The sequence below is a fragment of the Eucyclogobius newberryi genome, unplaced genomic scaffold (assembly GCF_026437365.1).
Source record: "Eucyclogobius newberryi isolate DKJ021-1_F unplaced genomic scaffold, fEucNew1.0.hap1 SCAF_5, whole genome shotgun sequence".
Lineage (NCBI taxonomy): Eukaryota > Metazoa > Chordata > Actinopteri > Gobiiformes > Gobiidae > Eucyclogobius > Eucyclogobius newberryi.
In genome coordinates, this window is record NW_027316167.1 from 17,381,553 (window position 1) to 17,401,146 (window position 19,594).

A 19,594-nucleotide genomic window follows, 5' to 3' on the forward strand; every position below is an offset into this window, starting at 1 on the left:
TCTGAGAGCGACAGATTCACCTTAAGCCTAGTTTTATAGCTTCCTTTGCTATGTACAGAATATTGTGTCTAAAAAAAACATCAATGTATAAATAAATAAGCCGCAATTTTGCTAGGACATATCCTAATATAATAAAATAATCGCTGATGGAAACATTTCTAAAATGTAGTTACCGGTATGTAAAAGCTGTTTGAAGTCTGACGCATTTTGGTAAAAAAAAGAGGAAAGGAAAAAAAAACAACACACATGAGACAAAGAAAATACAGTGATGAAACTTTGAGATGTAAAATGCATCGAATGATGCAAAAACACTAATAAATACACATAAAGTCAATAGTTATATTATAACTTAGTGAACAAACAGTGAAAAACATTGGACTGGATGCGTTTTCCTCATAAAACAAAAACAAACTCTTTGATGTTTTAGTTCCTTCCAACATTTTTGTAGAGAATTAACAGAAATATTTTGCTCATGTAACTAAACAGTTATGAATGATCTTAATATTCTTAAAAGGAACAAAAAACAAAGAGTTTAAACAGTACACGATAGATACAAAAATAGCTTTGCCCTGAGGCACTTTGTAGTGACTGTGATAAAAGTGTTAGAACCGTACCAGTCGAAGGAGCTGCGTGGTTTATCTCCAACTGCATTCAATCTGTCAACTAGAATAAGTCACAAATGCAAGTGCCAATCCAAAAGACAATCATCTAGTGTTAAGCAAAACTGTGTTTTACAGAAACAAAAGAGTGTTAAAATGCTAAAAGCCTGGTGTTGTTTGTGAATGTGAAGTACATCTAGAGTTGAGCATGTTTGTTACACATGTTGTGCTGGGAAGAGGAAATAGGCCTGAACAGATGGCCTGAAGGCTGGAGGAGGAGGACAAGGGACTGGGCATCAGAATGACTAAATCCTACTGGGGATAGTTGTTCTGTTGTCTGCGCTTTGCAGACCTCATTTTCTCAAAGCGAGACTCCATCTCCTCGAGGACCTTAGGGGTGTACCTCACCACCAGTTTCACTGTACCCTGAGCCGCCTTCAGCAGCTCCACAGCTTTCTCATGGTGCTCTCCCTCCACGCTCTAAACCACAAAATCAGGACAAAAGCAGCCAGATGTGAGCATAAAAAGGTACTACACCATTTTTTGGAAATCCATTGTAGAAAAAGAAATCATACTGTACTACAAATAAATACACAAGCTACATCATTAATTTAATTTTAATACAAATAAGTTGTTCTTCTTTACAACCTTTACATAAACTAAACCTTTGACATACAAAGTAAAAAATACCAGCCCAAATACTCTTTGAGCAGCGTAAAGTGAGAGCTGACTGAATAATTCAATGACAGTGTAATCTCACCACTCCGTTGACAGACAGCAGCTGGTCGCCCCTCTTCAGGCCGCCGTGACGATCAGCTATTCCCCCTGGAATGATTCGGGAGATGTAGATGGGGGAGTTTTGCTCCTTCCCGCCCATTATATTAAAGCCCAGGCCTTCCTCAGTTTTTGGCAGTTCCACCACACGAGGGTGGGAGTGGCCTTCACTCGCTGCAAAAGCCGCCACTGTGGCCTGAAACAATATTTGGAACAATATTTGACACAAAATAGATGCTTTTGCCAAATTAAACAGGGGCCTCATCATGGAACTGAAATTACGTAATTGTTAACAATATTCCCTTGGAAACACAATAAATCCTTTATTACCTTTGCTGTGGCATTGGCTCGGACCTCAGGACTGCTATTGATGTCCACGGTTTCATACACATGTTCGTAAACCTGAATGTAAGAAAAAAATAAATAAGTAAAACATTAATAGGACATGATCTCAATCCAATGTGACAAAGGAGACTCACTTCTCGGACTGCGTTGCAGAACTCACTCTGGAGGACCCTCTGCAGCGCCTGCAGCTTCTGTGGAGGCACTTCCCCCGTCCGCTGCAGCTTATCCAGCAGCTCAATGGCACGATTAATATCTGCAAATAATGATTGAATTACTTTCTTTAATTAGAATCCTGCAGGATCATGGCAGCCCCAGTGGGCCGTGATTTACAAAATAGGTTTTGGCACAAATGTCATGCTAATCCATTCAATAATTACTATTTATTAGTCTTAAAAATTGCTCTTCAGGATGCTCAAATCTTATTTATTGATTTAATTAACATGCACTATCCCTGAAATGACACATCAGTGAATAAGCCAGAATTATCATTAGTTTTTCATCTGTAGTTCCATGAGATGTTAGTCATTTTACATTCCATGCATTATTCATTCAGTTGGTGGAGGTAAATTGCAATTGTAGCCACAGCTGCCTTGGTGCTGATAGAAGAGGCTGCCAAATGTCCCATCAGGCCCTCTGACCAACACATTCATAAAGGGCAATGTGAGCCTCAACTGCAGCATCTCTATCCAAGCACTGACAGGCCCAGCCATGCTAAGCTATAGACTTCAGACATTTATTTATTTATCTATGCATTTGTTTGTTTGTTTGTTTATTTACTCTGTTAAAACACCTTCTGATATGATCTAGGATGGAAAGGCCACATTTCAAGTTTGACACAGACACAGGCTTGGGACACATGTGACTGAACATTTAGTTATTTTACTAATGCTTCCATTTCATTTATTAATTAAAAAAAAAGTAATATTAACTTTGTTTGTTATAAGAAAACAAGCATGCAATTCAACTCTGAACAGTTTATTAACTAGTGTGGACCATTTGTTGAGATGCAAAATGACCAATGTCCAAACAAATGAAGAATAAAAAACGAAATAATGGATAAACAAATCAATCTTCAGAGTTAAAGCGAAACCCAATCTTCACAAGAGTGTTATTAGCATTAGCTGTGTTCAAAACGAAGCTCTGACGGTTTTTCTTTAGACAAACAAGCTTTAGGTCAGCGAAGTCAGATATAATCATGCAAATGCACGACCACTGCTAAACTAAGCTAGAATAAGAGATATAATCATGCACATGTACGACCACTACTAAACTAAACTAGAATAAGAGCTATAATCATGCACATGTACGACCACTACTAAACTGAACTAGAATAAGAGCTATAATCATGCACATGTACGACCACTACTAAACTGAACTAGAATAAGAGAGATATAATGATGCACATGTATGACCACTACTCAACTAAACTAGAATAAGAGCTGTTTGAGCGAGCCATTTGACATCGTTTGTCGGTGGCTAATCATAGCTAGCACACTGACATTACATTGTAGTGAACCAACGAAAAATAAAAAATAAATAACGATGAAGAAATAGAAGGCAAAATGCCTGTAACCCGTAAAGATTACGTTCGGCAATAATAAAGACTTCTACATAAACTCTGTGTTTGGCTAATGCTAAAAGAAAAGCAGAAACCGCCCCGTGTCACAACAAATACTCTTCAGCTAACCTAAGTTAGCCAATTAACTTACCTCTTTCCAGTCGCACAGGCTCTCCAAGTGACGCCATTCTTCTAGCAGGACACCTTTAGTTGATGGATGTTAAGTGAGTTCAAAGACTAATATGGAAAACAAAAATTGTTAATCCCTGGAAACGTCGTGTGCGCTTAGCCCAGACGATAAATCAGATTAGCCACGTTAGCTGCTAGGCTAGCTGCCAGTGTCAGTGTGCGCTCCAAGACTGCGGGAAAGAAGACACACATCCACTAAACCCACTAGTTCACCTGCTACAGAGTATACTTACTTTACCTTGACGAGGTTAGTATTATCAATACAGTTGGTAATTCAATGATGCACTAAGGGATGCATGTATCGCGTTTTGACACCAGGATGTAGGAGATATTTTAAACCAATGTCAAATTTTAGAAATAAGTTAATTGGTGATGGCAGATGAAATATTCATGACAGTTTAAGAATACAAATATTAAGAAAATATGTTTGAGCTCATATACATTATATACTTCATGGGTAGTATATTATATTTATAATTAGATATAGTGGTTTATATTTTTCCCGAAACTTTGAACTAATCTTGTTTCTCTGCCTCCCTCTAGTGGCAGAACACACAGTGACACGCTCTGATACCAGGGCTGCAGCTGAGTCTGATAGGAGGTTTGTGCTCTCTCTGTAATGAGAGACTCTAAAGCATTACCTAACAAAAGAACACTCTATAAATGTATGATATGTACATAACGTGCATTTAATGCGTCTGGAATCATCACTAACCGGGGTTACATTTATAGAACCATTTTACTTAAGTTTGTAGGTTTTATGTCATATGGCGTCTTCTTCCTAGTGTGCCCTTCTTTAAACCTCTTATATGATATTAGGAGCAAGTGAAAAGATTTTTATCTTTTCACTTGCTCCTAATATCCCCAAATCTCTGAATACCTGACCTTTTCCTCTTGTTGGATCTGTACTTACCTTAAAGTAAACCAGGAACAAAATAGGGGTACATACTTGCTACTTGAAGTATTTTGTACTTCGGGCACATTTGGATTTGATCCATTGTCCAAAGTCAGGAGATGAAAGCTTTGCTGTGATAGTACATTATTACTTCACACTACAGTAATTAAACTTGGCAGAGAGGCACAGTTATGTGCAGATTTATTATAATGCTTCAATCCCCTTCAACCTAGTTTTCAAAGCTGGCTTTTGAGGGCCACCACAACATACATTAATTCAATTTCTTCTTTTGTTTGAGAATTATATCTGTCTGTGGCCTAATACTGTTATATTTGTTCGGTATTTTTATGTACCCAGAAAGCGGGAGCACCAATCCGTCTTTGTCAGATATGCTATGCCTCACATGAACCCTCAGCTTAAGGTACCTGTCTGCACATGTGTGTGGCTGCTCCTCTTTTGATATGTGGACCTTGTAATTGTGAAATTTCATGTGTAACAATAGGCGGTGAAGAACATATAGTGATTTGTCATAACATCCAGTCCTTAAACCATGCTTTTATCAGATAGTCTGTGCTCGTGTCATCTGTGTTCATGCTAGAGACGGTGTGTGTGTGGTCCCTATTGGTGCCCAGTTTATCCTTCCTTGAAATGCACTTCTGAAACTTTATGAACATTGATTTTGTTTTTCAGTTGCCTATAGTCATTTTTATTTCTTCAAATATTTCAGTTTAATATTGCAAACAACTTCACAACATACAAAATGAATAATATTAACCCAGAAACATGTCATGAATAGATTTTGTGTGTGCATATATATATATATATATATATATATATATATATATATATATATATATATATATATATATCTTGTCCTCTGGTGGGGATAAAAAAATAAACAGCAAAGCTTTGACAACAGCACCTTGACATAGTATGTAGTTCCAACATTACCTTGAGAAGTTTAGAACAGTAAACAGATAAATTACTGCAGGAGGTTCTGAGTATGTAACGGGATGTTTTTGGTAAGCGTCATATCCTTTTTTGTTATGTGGAAAAAAATTTCAATTCACAATTGAAGCAGCATGCAAGCCTTAAAGATGGAGCTGTCCTCGTTCATTCCTTGCCATGTTTTTTTTCCTTCATTTTCTAATTCTTGGCAACGTAAACAAATCACAATGTCTTGGAGGAATGTGACAGTAATTTAAACTGGGCGCAAATGACTGATCAGATTTTTTTTAATTGTTTACAAGGTCATGAATATGTTCAATAAATAGACTGTAGTATCACTTTTACTGTATAAACTTCATCTTTTTTTACATGCAGTCCATAAAATTTTCATTTGACGGAATAATTTACCCTGTTATGTATATATACAAATAGATATTTTCTCTTTATTCTCTTTTTTAAACTCTTCAATAAAATCTATACATTTTATACACTATCTCCCTCTTTTAATGGTCAATGTGCATACACATGAAGTGTCTATCCTTATAAAGCGCCAGCCGATCTTCTTTTTGCTATCCATGGTAAGCGCTCGCACGTAGGACTGGGTTGTCCTGCATTGGGAATTATAATGCCGCTTGTCTATTCCTCTGCAGCCCTCCTTCGTGTACCCCATGGGGTTGCATTTGGTCTCATAAAAGTATTGCTTCAGTTGGCCATTGGGGACAGGGACCTTTTCCATGACGGTAACTGTCTGCCCAGACATGTCTATTGCAGTCTTTTTATCCACAGCTGTCACCCACTGGCTAATACTGTCACACACACTGAGCTCTCCGCGCCGCGACGGGTCCGAGTGCCGACGCACCCGCATGGACATGTTGGCGGCGTCCAGATAGTTTTTGTATTCCTCCAGGAGAAAGAGCAACGGCGGCTCCAAAGGCACTTGGTTGCTGATCATCACCCGCGAGTTGTACAAGTCGACATCCTTGGTCTCTGCCGGGAGCACCGGACTGGGCCCTCCTCCGCCCTGGCTCTTGTCCGAGCCCTGTCCCAGATGGGCGTTGCCCTCCACCTCCAGCAGCTCCTCTATGACCTGCTCAAACGTGTCTGTGAGCGCCGCCAGCTCGCCCCCACTGCCCTGAGCAGTCCCATGGCCCCGGCCCACAGTCGCAGCAGCGCCCAAGTAGCCCTCCGTCCGATGGGCCCTCATACCCGGGGCGTCTCTCAGGGGCGCGGCTCTCATGCAACTGAAGTATGAAATTACCATAGTAAGAAACAGGATGGTCATCACTCTTCTAACCTGGTGGAACTGCAACAAAAAAACACAGAGAGAAACACGTCAGTCAAAGAGCCTGTAGGAAAGATAACTCAGGACGGTGCGGACCATAAGGTGCTAGTTCTGGGTTTGTAGAAGTCACCGCTCAAGAGTGCCTGTCAGAGCACTCCTGGAGGCCAGGAATGAGGATCGGAAAGACGAGACGATACGAGGTCCTTTTGGTAGCTTTATTCAGGCTCAGAAGGAGATGCAGAAGAAGAAGACAAGATACAATACAGATTTCCCGGTTTATATACCCTGCCCCAGGATCAAAGGAACAAAGGCAGAATGTAGCTGCTATGTTGTATCACCCAGCCCAGAGCCGGTGACAGCATAAGACACTCGGTGATGCAGGGGGGAAAGAATAAAGGGAGTGCAATGCAGGGATGTCATAAGGCACCCTGTGGTGCTGGCGCGCCTCTAGTGGTCGCCCCATGAAATACAAGAGCATAGGAACCCCGGGTTTGTACAGAGCCTTTTGAACAAACTGGACTCAAATACCATTCAATCTCATTTAATTCAAGCCAAAATGAGCCACTTGCCAATGTTTTATCATAGTGACATTGGCACGGTTTTATCAGTTTTACAAATTGTTTGCAAACAAATCCTTCTAGTCCTGTGTGATGTCTGGCCTGAGTTTTATTTGCTGGCAGAGAAAAGGGCATATTTTTACAAAAGCTCCCAATTTCCAAACACACATTAGTCCTTGGTATTTAAAACCTAAATTTCTAGTTTTATTTCTACTCTTTAACATTTGCGTTCATTACTACAAAGATTGTATCAGTCATTTTACTGTAATAACATAATTGACAGGAACAAACGATGGAGGAGACCTTTAAAGATTAATTTAGAGCGCCTGTGTGCATGTTTACTTAAGAATATGAGATTATTTGTTTCGGCTTTCATTGGACGCCATTGTTTGGACTAGATCAATATTATCCTTCCACTAACAAAATGACCTGTGCACCAACATGAACAGCTCTTATTAAAAGGGGATTTTGTCTCCGTCTCAACAAACGTTAGAATATTTAAAAGTGCCCATTGTCTGTCAGGAAGCGGGAGTTTGCTGTGGGACAGAGGTTTTGTCGCAATGAGAAGACCAAAAAATGAACTGACAGGATGTGGAAAATGAAAGACGATGAAGTATGGAGTGTCCCTCCATCCACTATTAGATCACTGACACTGGAGATTCAAGACTAAAAACTGTATGTTCTTCTTCTTATGGTCTTCGGCTTGGACACATGCCTGTCCAAGCCGAAGACATAAAAACTAAATAAATCTCCTTATGTAAAGGTGCACATTGCTTATGATTGTCTCCATGGAGATGCTATTGCTTTGCCTGGAATTTTCCACAGTACTAAATGTGCCTCATTCTGTTTATTCTGCTAAAAACACCTCACATAACATACATTCTTACAATGAGCATGATCGCCTCGCCACAGATCTTGTCCTGGCGGTGTCCCCTGCTTGTTCCCATGGACATAGATAAGTTTAATGCAACACTGTGGAACATTCCTGGCAAAGTAAGAACATCTGTGTGGAGACAAGCAGGTGACGGACCCTCTTGACAGTGACCTCACACTGGCACATCCCGAGCCAGACGACCCCAAAAAGTCACCTCCGTTTTTTGAGAGCAAACTCCCCCTTTAAAAGCATTTGTTTCATTCTTAATTGGTATCTGGGGCCTTGGCTGCAATTAGCCAACGCCACGGGATTGCCACTGCGCCTAAAAATAGAAGTGCTTGGAGTCTCACAGTCTCTATTCAGAAAATCACATACTTGTTTCTAATGAGCCACTCAATCCCAGAGCTGCGTGATGTGCGTGTCCCAAGTCAGTGTCTGTTAGGGGCAGGGCAGATGGATTTTTTGTTTTTTTCCTCTTCTCTCCCTCACTATAAACAACAATGAAAAAGTTGTCCATTCACGATAAAGGTTTTGATGCCTTCTCAGCTCCACTGCTTACCGGATTTGGGCCCTTTATGTGTAGGATGCATTTAGGCTTATATTATTATGACTCAATTGGTTCCACGCGGAGGCAAAGAGCGTCCGATTATCGTCCTGGGCGTCAAACTTCATGCTGGAAAATGGTGCAGCAGACCGGAGAAGTGCTGCTGCATCTTCCGTAATACAGACCACAGGGGTAATATTGCAGTAGCAGTAGGGGGGTGGAGAGTGTGCCAACGTCATTTCGCAGCATAACAACCGCGGATGACGTCTCTTCCAGGTCTCCATAGGGGAGCCAATGGAGGGGAGGAGGTTGCTGGGGGTAATGCCACTCAACGGTGTGCAATCGCCAGCCCTTCCTTTCCCCTGGGCCTCCACACACTGGGAACAACAAATGATTTTATTTCTAACTCCGCGATTTCCTGTTTTCCATCAGGACAATCAATATGGCTCATGCTCTCAATCAACATCCTGTTAAAACGTGATCAACCCGATGCATCTTTTAATTGCTGTGGGACTGGGCTGAGGATAGTGGCTTTGAATGTCTTAAAATGTCACAACGCAATGCAATATTTGGCTGTTTCCTGCACGGCCGCCGTTGTATTTCACCATGAGAGATATTTAGAAAAGAGATGTGGAATCATGTCTTTGCACCGGTTGGATGTTCTGATTTCTGTCCGGCAGGTTCCCCGCGCCACTCATCTGACAATAACCTCTACGCAAACAAGCTTTCATTCACAACGACACAGCTCAAAACACCAGGAACAATGTGTGCAGAGGAGCAGGTGAGTGCGCAGCCATCCTGACCACCTGTTTGTGCATTAGGCGCTGCATGACTGCATAAGCCTTGCATTTTATTCTTTCAGAGCCAGGTAGGGATTATGACATAAAATCCCTCCTTTGACAGATGCTGAAAAGTAGTTCTAAAGCATGAAAGGACAGGCAGTCTAATGCTCTCCTAACTCTGTGAACACGTCAACACAAAACAGGGCTACATCTTCCCCAGCAGCACCCGATATCAACATCAAAGACAGAAATAAATAGATACACATTTGACTGACTGACAATCACACCTGAACGCACAATTCTTTCATTCCTGCAACATGTTTTATCACGTTTCACCAATTACCACTTGACGCCTCAAAATACTGTATCCAGCATAAAATCAAAACCTCCTTTACAACTTCTGCACCACAGTCTGCGAAAGGACCCCTTGTGTGTTCAACAATGCAGCACTTTAAAAAGAAATGCAATTAGAGTTGTCAGCAGTAATGGCTGACACGTGTGGAAGGTCGCTGCTGCCTTCTTCTTGTCTGGGATCTGCTTACAATCTGACACAGTTTCAAAGCATGTTTAGTAATAGATGAGCATGACTGAAGGATTATACCTGGCCTGGTCTGAGCCAACCCCAGCCTCTGCTACAAAGAGACGGCTCTTCAAGCAACTGCTGAGTGATGCGTCCATTTCCAAATAAGTATCCTCCTCACACACAAGAAGAGGAACACGACCTGTTCTCAAATGTTTACAAAGGCAGACCTGACTATGATTGAGATGACTTGGTTATTGCTGCCACATTGCCTTCTATATTGAAACATTTACTCTTCTACATTAGATTTAAAACAGAGGCGTGTGCAGTACCGGGTTGAGGCCACTAGAGCGCGCATGAGACCGTGGAATATTGTGCCGGCCCTGTTTCCTCCACCTTCCATGCAGTGTGCACCCCTCCTTGATGGGAAGGCAGACGAATAAATATGTAGTTACACCGATAGCGTCTAATTTTCGGCATATTTTAGTGTCATCAAGTTCAGTATTTTGCCTTCAAAACCTGCAACGGTGGAAATCAAAAGTTGACACCCCAGATCCAAAATAGTAGGCTGTCGTCCAAAAAAATAAAAGAAAGAAAAATCAGCACAAATGATTCAGCTTCCCACCACACTAAACAAGACGTTTAACAAAGCAATTTAAAGTTAGTGATGGCAAATAGTCGTGGGGTACAACCCCGACACCGTGTGTGGTGTTGGCTAACGTAGCTGCTCTCTCAGGTTTCCTATAAAGTCTTAATGAGTTCATCAAAGTTTTCTGTATTTTCCAAATCAGTAAGACAAAAACGTGACAGGACATCGTGTCCGCAGTAATGATGTGGCTCATTCTGCGCAGTTGCAGATGCGTTTTGTTGGATTTTACGCGCTTGGAGTGTCCAAAGTGTCTGATTTCATATATTGGAAAGCCTCCACTTCGTTACTTCATAGGAATAATAAACAGTCACATCGCTAGGACTGGTTCAAGTCTAATGCTAAAATTGTTAAAAGAACATTGCATGATATCTCGGGCCTCGGTGTGTTCTCTGGAAACCCAATCAACATAATAACTCAACATAATTAATGAACGCGAGGATAAGGTTACGCATATCCCTCACAGTCTGTTCGCAGGAGAACCGGACTTGATCGAGCTACTTTTAGCCCACCTCCCCTCCCCATCTCCCTCGTGCTATCACACATACGCAACAATAACACACAAAATACATCAAATAAGTTACGGCAAGCAAACATAAAACATACCTTTTTACTGCCCAAGTCGTAAAAGAGACCATTCAAGAAGACAGTGTCATCTGGAACGCTTAAGACAAACTCCCTACTCTGAGTAATTAACTTTAAGCTGTATTTTCCTCTCTCTTCTCCCCCAAGTCAAGCTTCAGGATATCTCTTCTTCGGCTATGGAGCAAATATATTAAATTATTGATGGTGGAAATTGCATGGATGAGGTAATGCACTCCCATGGCTGCGCGGCGCGTTTGGAGATCGTTTGGAGATCGCGTCAAAGTGAAGTTGTCGCATGGTGAAAGCGGCGGCGGCGGTGGAGGTGGTGGAGGTGGTGGAGGGGGGGGAGAAAAACGCCGCACTTCTCGGGAGCAGCGGCGGATGACAAGACCTCGGAGGCTGGAATGAGGAGCCGTGGCAAACTACAGTAACTTTACTACACACAATGACGCTGCAACATGTGACCTGCCGCTGGCTGACTGGTCGACATCAAACTCCTGCTTAAACAGCCCCGAGGCGGAACTATTAGCGCTTTTGTCTGTCCACCAGCATCTACTTCATGCGTCTGCCAATAATATGCACCCTACATTGAGGCTATATAAAGCACAAAGCCCTCCACTCCCGCGCTGCGCTCTTCTCTTCCGTATTTTTATGCTCAGTGAGTTCAAAGAGGGAGGCTTTTGCGTAACAGCGCGTCTCCGGCAAAGTCGTGATACACCGCGAGTGGTTTTAGACTTGGCCTATTTGTATAAAATTAGGCGTGCAGGGAACTAAAAACAGCGCGCCTCTGCCTCTAAACAACACACACTGAGGGGGATAAAGGCGTTGTATTAAAACGAGCCCGGCTCAGATGCTATGCGTCGTTTTGCGTCAGCATCTAACCCAATTATAGCCCTATATGAGGTTTCCTGGATGTTATTTTAAAGCATCCTTCTATAGGGCCATGTTTAGACCAGAATTTATGGACTCTAGCATTTCAGCACAATGCGAGACAAATGCTTTCAGAGTGGATGGAGTAAACATACTTATAGACAGGCAATAAACCATAGATGAAGAAGAAACAGTGACATTCTGTGCACTAAACTGAATGGAGGGTGATCACTTTGGACTCTAGTACTAATTAGAATGTTAAAAAGCAGTAGTTGAACTCCATATTATTGCATAAACTTGCAGTAAATACACATTAATCAGACTATTGTATTGTAAAATTGGCATATATCAGCTTGTATTAGTCATTGACAAAGGGATGCTGTGGCAGTGTGTGGAGGCTATGGAAATATGAATTTGACTACTTTCTTGGAGGCTTTGAGACAAGTTGCCTCCACAACAGATGGGCGCCTCCCCTGCAATGCCCCGCCGTGTAGTAACCATCCTTTCACAGGTCATTCTAACCTCATAAATGCTAAATCAACACAGTTAAATTGCAACAACAAAGCTTAAAAGGGTCTTCCTCTTGTGGACAAACTGCTCCCTTCGCCGCTAGAATAGAGACGTCAGAGGAGACACAAGCTTTCAATGGGTGATTTGGAAAGTCCACCTGTGTTGAATACAAGAGTTATTATAATGGGGAGGGAGCTGCTCATTATCCTCACGACTTGGCCTTGATCCAGGGCAAAGATTTATTATGATGTGTTTGCTATATTACCATCATGTCTCTCTTCCCTGCATGCGCCTATGAGCCGTGGAGAGCTCTTGTTTGGCATGCAGCATTATGGGAGTGGATTCTCACACCTGCCTAATGAGTCAGTCCCACCTCCAACACACCCGGGGACATGCCAAGATAGATATAGCCCTCCCCAAAGGCGCACATGAGGTGAGGGCAAACTCTGGATGACAAAGACTTACATCAGCAATCACAGAGCCACTACTTCACTCCGGCAAAGATTTCAAAAAAATGCACACTGCACATGGGGCCATTCCAAACAAGTAATTCATAAATAAATCACTTGGCATCTCATTAAGGAGAGCAAAACAACAACATGGTGTGTCTCTCCATTTTGCAAAGACAGCACAACTTCACACAGAGGGCCTGCTCGCATGTCGGAGAGAGGGTTTTTTGTGAATGAAATTTTTAAAGGCAGGTGGAATTTGTTGGCTCATGCGGGTGAAACTTGAAGAGAAGTGTGGTCAAACAGCCCGTCCATCTAAAACTGCTAAACCACTATTTCATCGGAACTGAGGTGTACGATTTCTGTAGGTTTAAGATTTCCCCGTACGACGCCTGGGACAATGACTTCAAATGGGACCAGTGGCTATGGGGATCTTTTGTCTTGGTCAGTTTTGGGACAACGTTAAGAGTGATACAGCTTTGATAAAGGCATACATTTCTAGACCACAGTCACCTAAACATCTTTGGACTGCAGATAAATCAACCATCGAGTGACAATATGACACACTTGGATAACCTTTCAAGGCTCATATCTGCCAAACTGCAGCGTGATGCCGGCAGTGCGGTGGAAGAAAAAAAATCCTCTCCAAGAGTCTCCAAGTATGCGTGTGCCTATTGCTTGTGCAGAAAACATGGACGAACTGACATTTTGCAGAAATGTCATTTTCAGTAGGGATAAAGGATGGCAGCGAGGGCATTTTGATCAAAGTAAATGAAAGAAAACACGTCAACCGGGCTGTGGGGACGACTCGCTATAGTGACGCAAGTCCGGAGGTGGAGAACAGTGTCTGCTAAACAAATAAAGACCAACCTAATCAAATGCTGTAGTGAGAATTTAATGTCTTGCTTATTGTCATCACACCCTTTTCATCTAATCACAAACACGGATACAATAGACCAGCTTTTCATATGTGATCACGCTTTATTATGTGCAGTCTTATTCTTCCCTTTGCCCCCCCCCCCCCCCCCCCCCCCCCAACCCAACACCCCTCACCCCAGACTCCTCAATCCAATATCACCACAGCGTCAATAACCTAATTTTTTGGCACAAAATGAGCGTGTGCACCGTGCCTGTAATGTGACTCATGATTTGTTTGATAATACGACACATGCAGGCTCCCATACTGTGATTCAGATTATTGATTATGTACAAATATCAGGCAGAAGAAACAAATGTAAGATGCCATGAAGGAAGGAGCTTGTTGATGTCGTCAGACTTTCTCACGCACACAGCCCTGACTCCACGTGGACAGACACTAACACTGAAACTACCCACTGTGTATTAATAACTTGTCGTGGGCTTGTGCACTGTAAAAAATATACATATATAAAAAAACAACCATGTGACGAATAGCTGATAATTAAGAATCGAAATAAAGCTCAGGGCCTCCTGCCAGAACGTGTTTAAACAAGCCTGCTAATTGGTTGGAGGTGTTGACGATGGAGATGATGGTGACGCTAGTGGTGACTAAAGCAGGCGCACAAAAGACACAGAAGCAGAAGAAAGAAGCGAGAAGAAAAAACCCATAGCACAAGAAATGCTTTTATATGGTTAAATGTGTTCGTTAAATATGATAATGTTGGACTATACACAATTCATCAATACTTGTCAGTGAAGAGCAGATATGACATTAGTCATGTGTTCGCTCGGTAATGAAGGAAATGCGTCTTAATTCACTAATTTAGCGAAGGTAAAAACCACTGAAGAGACTCGTGGGAATTAAACGCCTATAGCAACGACTTCAGAAGCGCGCGTGGCAACGTCTGCGCGCGTGAACGTTCTATGATGGAATGTTCACTAAATAAATGCCTAGCAACTAAAACAATGTAAGGACACGTCTCCTCACTGTGGCTCACAGACCCAGCTCTGCACACGTGAAACATACAGGATAAACCACGTGGAAACGACTATTCTGCGCCAATCCGCACTCGCGCAAAAGGAATCAAATATGCGATGAGAATAAAACTGAAGATCTAGACCATAAAACGCAGAACTGCTGCACTTTTAAAGTTAGGAGGAGCGATTATTTAATCTTTACACGGCTCACATTTTGAAAATTAGAGCCATTTAAAATAAATATAACGTTATTTGGCACCAACGCGTAGACGATAATCATGTAGGCACAATTTGGTGGCATGTCAGATGATAACAAACTAATGAGCATTGTTTCTTTTAATTTAAAGTTTTAAGGCCTAAGACATAATACCGCTTTTGCAGTAAACCCTCCCTCCTGACGCCCACCCCAGCTCTGCAGAGCTGAGAGTGCAGAGAGAGCAGAGAGAGGGAGAGGAGGGAGATTCTCGGGAAAGATAACACACGCGGCGACGCACGCGTGGAGCGCGCACGGCCGCACACATGAACGTGCAGCCCCATTTATGGACTGATCCGCTGACGTACATTGCAGAAAAGTGCTATAAAAAAACCTTCATACATACAAAGTGTGTCGTGCCACCCCACAGACCCCTCCTAACCCGCCTTCGCTCATCCCTCCTCCTTCACCCAACACGCCCACGCCCACGCCATAATCCCACGTCTCCGCGCGAGGGAAAAGCGTAATAAATATACTGCCACATTATCGCTAAAACAAATTAAGAAGCATGACAATTCAATGAACAATACACCACGAAAGACGTTTAAAAGCATTGTTTTTTCACACCGTGACATTATTTTTGATCAGCCTAATGACGATAATCCTCTTAAATGTGAGAGAAAAATACTGTTGTAATTTCAGGTTTTATTATGAATACCCGGAAGCCTAATAAGTCGTCTGATCTATTTTTGGTTTAATAGGCAGTCAAATTGAGAAATCAATCTGCGCACATGACGTAAAATTTCCCTTCTTTCACTTGTTATTATTAATCACGTAAAGATTAACAATACGTTTGATTCCCGAACGGAAATCCGGATTTTTTTTCTTTAACAAAAAAAAAAAAAAAACATCGCTGTGGATTAAACCATCTACGGCAGTCAGTGGGCGTTGGGGCTTTTCTCCTTCCTTGCAGTTCCTCCAAAGCTTCTTCCGTCTTGGATCAGAAATCTTAAATCTTGTGGAGAGCGCAATAATATTCTCCTCGTTTCTGAATATCGCAACGACATAATAATTTAAAAGACAAAGGCGGAAATAAGAAAAAATACAGCCCATTTAAAAAAAAAAAAATCCCACAGTAATTACGAGCACTGAACGGACAACAATAATAGTTGTGATTTGCTGAAAACAGAATGAATGAAAAATCAATTTGTCCGGAACAAACCCTCATCTTATCTCTCCATCATCATAGTCAGCCATCACATCTGTCAGTGAAGCGCTCTGACCACGCCCATCGCTATTGTAATTGTTTTTTTACAGGAATTGTTGCAGCGTGACAATTTTCCCATGGTAAAAAAAAAAAAAAAACGCGATTTCGCACGGGTTTAAATGTCTTTTTTTCCCACGACTGTCATTTTCTTTTCGACGTTTTGGGTTTTACGCACGGAGACGCGGCGGAAACAAAAGCGAGCACAAGCTTATGGGGGAAGCAGGTGAAGTGAAAAGCACCTTATGAATGAAACCGTGGAGCGGTCGTAGTAAAAACACAAGTGATTTGATAGCGATGGCGATGACGGCGGGAGGGGTGGAGGGGGGGTCTGGGAAGGGAGGGGGGTAAAGTGTAGGGCTATTTTTGGTAGGCAACAAAAAAATTCACAGACATCAAGACAAAACATGAATGCTGCAGACCAAATAAGACAATTGATAGGTGGATAAGATGGATACGATGGATAAGATGGATGGACGGATAGATAGCTGGATAGATGGATAGATGGATGCACACTAGAAGCATCACTGCAGCGTCTTTAAGTCCCATATTGGGAGCATGATTAGGCACAACGCAACGATTACGCAAATTATGTTGCAGCAGACACTGTTCGGAAACTCCAAAAAACGCTTTCCAAAGAGCCGCACTTGAAGCACAAACACACCGCAGTCCCATTTAACGCGTTTACGCCGGGTTTATAAACGCATCTGAGAGTGTACAGAGAAAAACAGAGATAAGTTCTGTTACAAAAAAAGCAGCCGCGTCTGCGATGTATAGTGCACTATGAGTCACCTGGGTTGGGATTATGCTTTATTTCGGAGAGATTCCGGTCAGTGATGGAACAATGAAAAGCTGGCTGCATGCTGTACTTATTAAAAGCCCAAGTTCACACGTGAGGAAAAGCCAGAGAGAAGCACATATATAGCAACAAAAGAGTGACATGAAAACAATGGATTGTGCTCTTACCTTTTACAAGGGGCTGACAACCACTATGTGCGTGGTTAGATCTCCGCGACCAACACTTGCATGTCCCAAAGTTTAACGCAGTGTGGGGGGGCTGCTTATAGGTAGCGACTATGAGATGAGCAAAACACCAGACGCCCTAACATTTCTTACTTTAACCAGAACACATCTTTGAAGCACATGCGCCTTAAACTGCAAGCGCTTTCCTTTCCTTCCTCGTTTTTATTACTAGTATTATTATATATTCTTTTTTACAGAAAGCTATCCCGCTGTTTCCGTCTACAAAAGGGCACAGGCTTCCTCAGAATAAGCTTACCAAAAGTTGAAAAAACAATCCCAGGTTTGGCAAAAGGGGTTGGGAAAAGAGAGAAAAGAGAGTTGGCGTCCACTCGGCGTGTTAGTCCATGCACGACTCCGGTGCCTCTGTCCAACGTGCTGAAAGCATAACACAGCCAATGTAACTATGAGGGGCCAACAGAATGTCTATAGAATTTTTTGAGTGCCCACTTTAAACAGCTTTTTAACTGAGCGGCTTCCCACAGCCTTGTCACGTGTAATTTTCACCCCCCTTGCCAAACCAGCCCTGTTAATATTTGATCACATGTTGGTTGGACATTTCCTTTTAGATAGCTCCCAACACAATTAAACCGGTCCCAGTGCCAGCGTTTACGCGTAAAAACAATACTCCGACTGGGGGGGAAAAGAGGCTACATTTCTTCTGAATGGCAGTGGCACATGTTGCTTGGCTTAAAAAAATGTGGCAAAAAACAACAAAAAAATCCAGAAAAAAAAACAAAAAAAGACCACATACATACATGCGTGAGCCAACACATTCAGCAGATCCACAGCAGAGCGCAGACACAATGTAGAAAATACTCCTTTCTCTTTTCCCCAGCCTTACCTCTCTCACTGAACCGGCATATCCACAGCAGAGAAATGCCACACACGAGCCTTTTTTTTCCAATGAAGGTTTGACAACATCAACCTCATCAGGCACGAGTCTCGACACTGACTTTCTCAAGTAGCCAAGTATAGTCCAACCCTTCCAGAAACGCAAGCGCCAAACAATACCAGCCAGAGTAAGCACGACTATTTAGTGCTCATCAGTCCGTTGTATATGCCGCGGTTTCCTTTGCCACTTACCATTTTCCCCTACGCTGTCCTGGAGATAGAGGTGTCTTAATATCCACTCACTCCAACAGATGCTGGTAGGTAATGTGTCTTGTTTGAAGTCATCATATGAGAACTTCAGCTGTGCTCACTAGATCGCCCACCACTTCGCTGGCTTATGAATCGAATAACCCTTTGCAATATCGTCTTGCTTTAAACTCTCTTAGGCAACACCTGGGTGGTTCAACAGGAGAAAGGGAAGAGGCAAATATCAACAACAGTGCAAGCTTGTCAGAAAAGCTTGTTCAGATGTACGCAACACCGTCGCCTGGTCAACGCCATCAAGGGTCTTCTTACGTGAGCGACGGGCAATTCCAAGTTTTTAAAGGGGAAAAAAGGGGGCTAAACTGGGTTCCAGAAGCGCGCACTGGTGTCGCTCGATCGTTTCACTGCCTCCTCATATGTTTTGATCCGCATCGAGCTACGATAAAACTTCTGAGACCGTTTCACTTGCTGTTAACTCCCTCCTTGGCGGCGATCCATATGTTGTGGGCCTATCACACATGAACACCACTGCTCATTTCGGGTTCATAACAAGCTACACGAGCCCCTTTTCTTTTAATTATTCTTTATTATAGGGGGGAAACGCACCGTGCCGCGCCGCAACTTCTATGGAGGGGGGAACTTGTTGCTGCTCAAAAATGCTCCACCAGCGCTCTTCTCCTCGTGCGGTTCATCTCATACTTACATCAATATCTCGTAAAGCGCTTCCCTTTTTCTTTGTGTCAGGAGAAATCCAAAAAGTTATTCCGTCTTCCAGGTGCAGCGCTGCGGGTTTGTGAACGGGCGAGCGCAGCCTTCAGAGTGCTACTTTTCGATCATGTATATGTGGAAGTTCAAAGGCGAAATCTGTTTTCTGTAAAATTCCATCAGTTGCACTGCCAACACTTCACCATCTGATTGTTATGCAGTGACGAGGCGCGCAGTGCAGTGCAAGTGGAGCCCCAAATGTACTAAGTAACATGAGTAATACGTGATATTTGCCTGATTCTGTGCCAGCATCTCCAAAACTTTCTTCAAGGGAAGTGTCATGTTCGTGGCACCCGAAACGATCTCTGCTGTCGTGTTTACGTGTTTTGAGGGAAGCGCAAAGAAAAGGGAAACAAACAAACAAAAGGAAACTGATAAATAATAGCGACAATGTGATAAATCAATGGACGTATTTGACAACAAAATAAAGA

The 19,594-nt window shown here is 42.5% G+C and overlaps 2 protein-coding genes across 7 annotated transcripts; both read right to left on the bottom strand.

Annotated features, from left to right (window-relative positions):
* Positions 1 to 493: 493 nt before the first annotated feature.
* Positions 494 to 3,636, bottom strand: lin7c (lin-7 homolog C (C. elegans)). The gene is made up of 5 exons (XM_072465067.1): positions 3,428 to 3,636; positions 1,853 to 1,971; positions 1,704 to 1,775; positions 1,360 to 1,569; positions 494 to 1,079 (listed from the first exon to the last, which is right to left on the bottom strand). The coding sequence occupies exons 1-5, from the start codon at positions 3,462 to 3,464 to the stop codon at positions 912 to 914; spliced, it is 606 nt and encodes a 201-aa protein (XP_072321168.1). The 5' UTR covers positions 3,465 to 3,636; the 3' UTR covers positions 494 to 911.
* Positions 3,637 to 5,577: 1,941 nt separating this feature from the next.
* Positions 5,578 to 19,217, bottom strand: bdnf (brain-derived neurotrophic factor). Of its 6 annotated transcripts, none has more exons than XM_072465069.1 (3): positions 18,387 to 18,756; positions 17,560 to 17,678; positions 5,578 to 6,611 (listed from the first exon to the last, which is right to left on the bottom strand). In XM_072465069.1, exon 3 carries the CDS (start codon positions 6,588 to 6,590, stop codon positions 5,799 to 5,801), a length of 792 nt encoding a protein of 263 aa, XP_072321170.1. In that variant the 5' UTR covers positions 6,591 to 6,611; positions 17,560 to 17,678; positions 18,387 to 18,756; the 3' UTR covers positions 5,578 to 5,798. The 6 variants fall into 6 exon arrangements, with proteins under 6 accessions (XP_072321170.1, XP_072321171.1, XP_072321173.1 ...); XM_072465070.1 differs by lacking the exon at positions 18,387 to 18,756 and adding an exon at positions 18,145 to 18,268; XM_072465072.1 differs by lacking the exons at positions 17,560 to 17,678; positions 18,387 to 18,756 and adding an exon at positions 19,102 to 19,217.
* Positions 19,218 to 19,594: the final 377 nt, after the last annotated feature.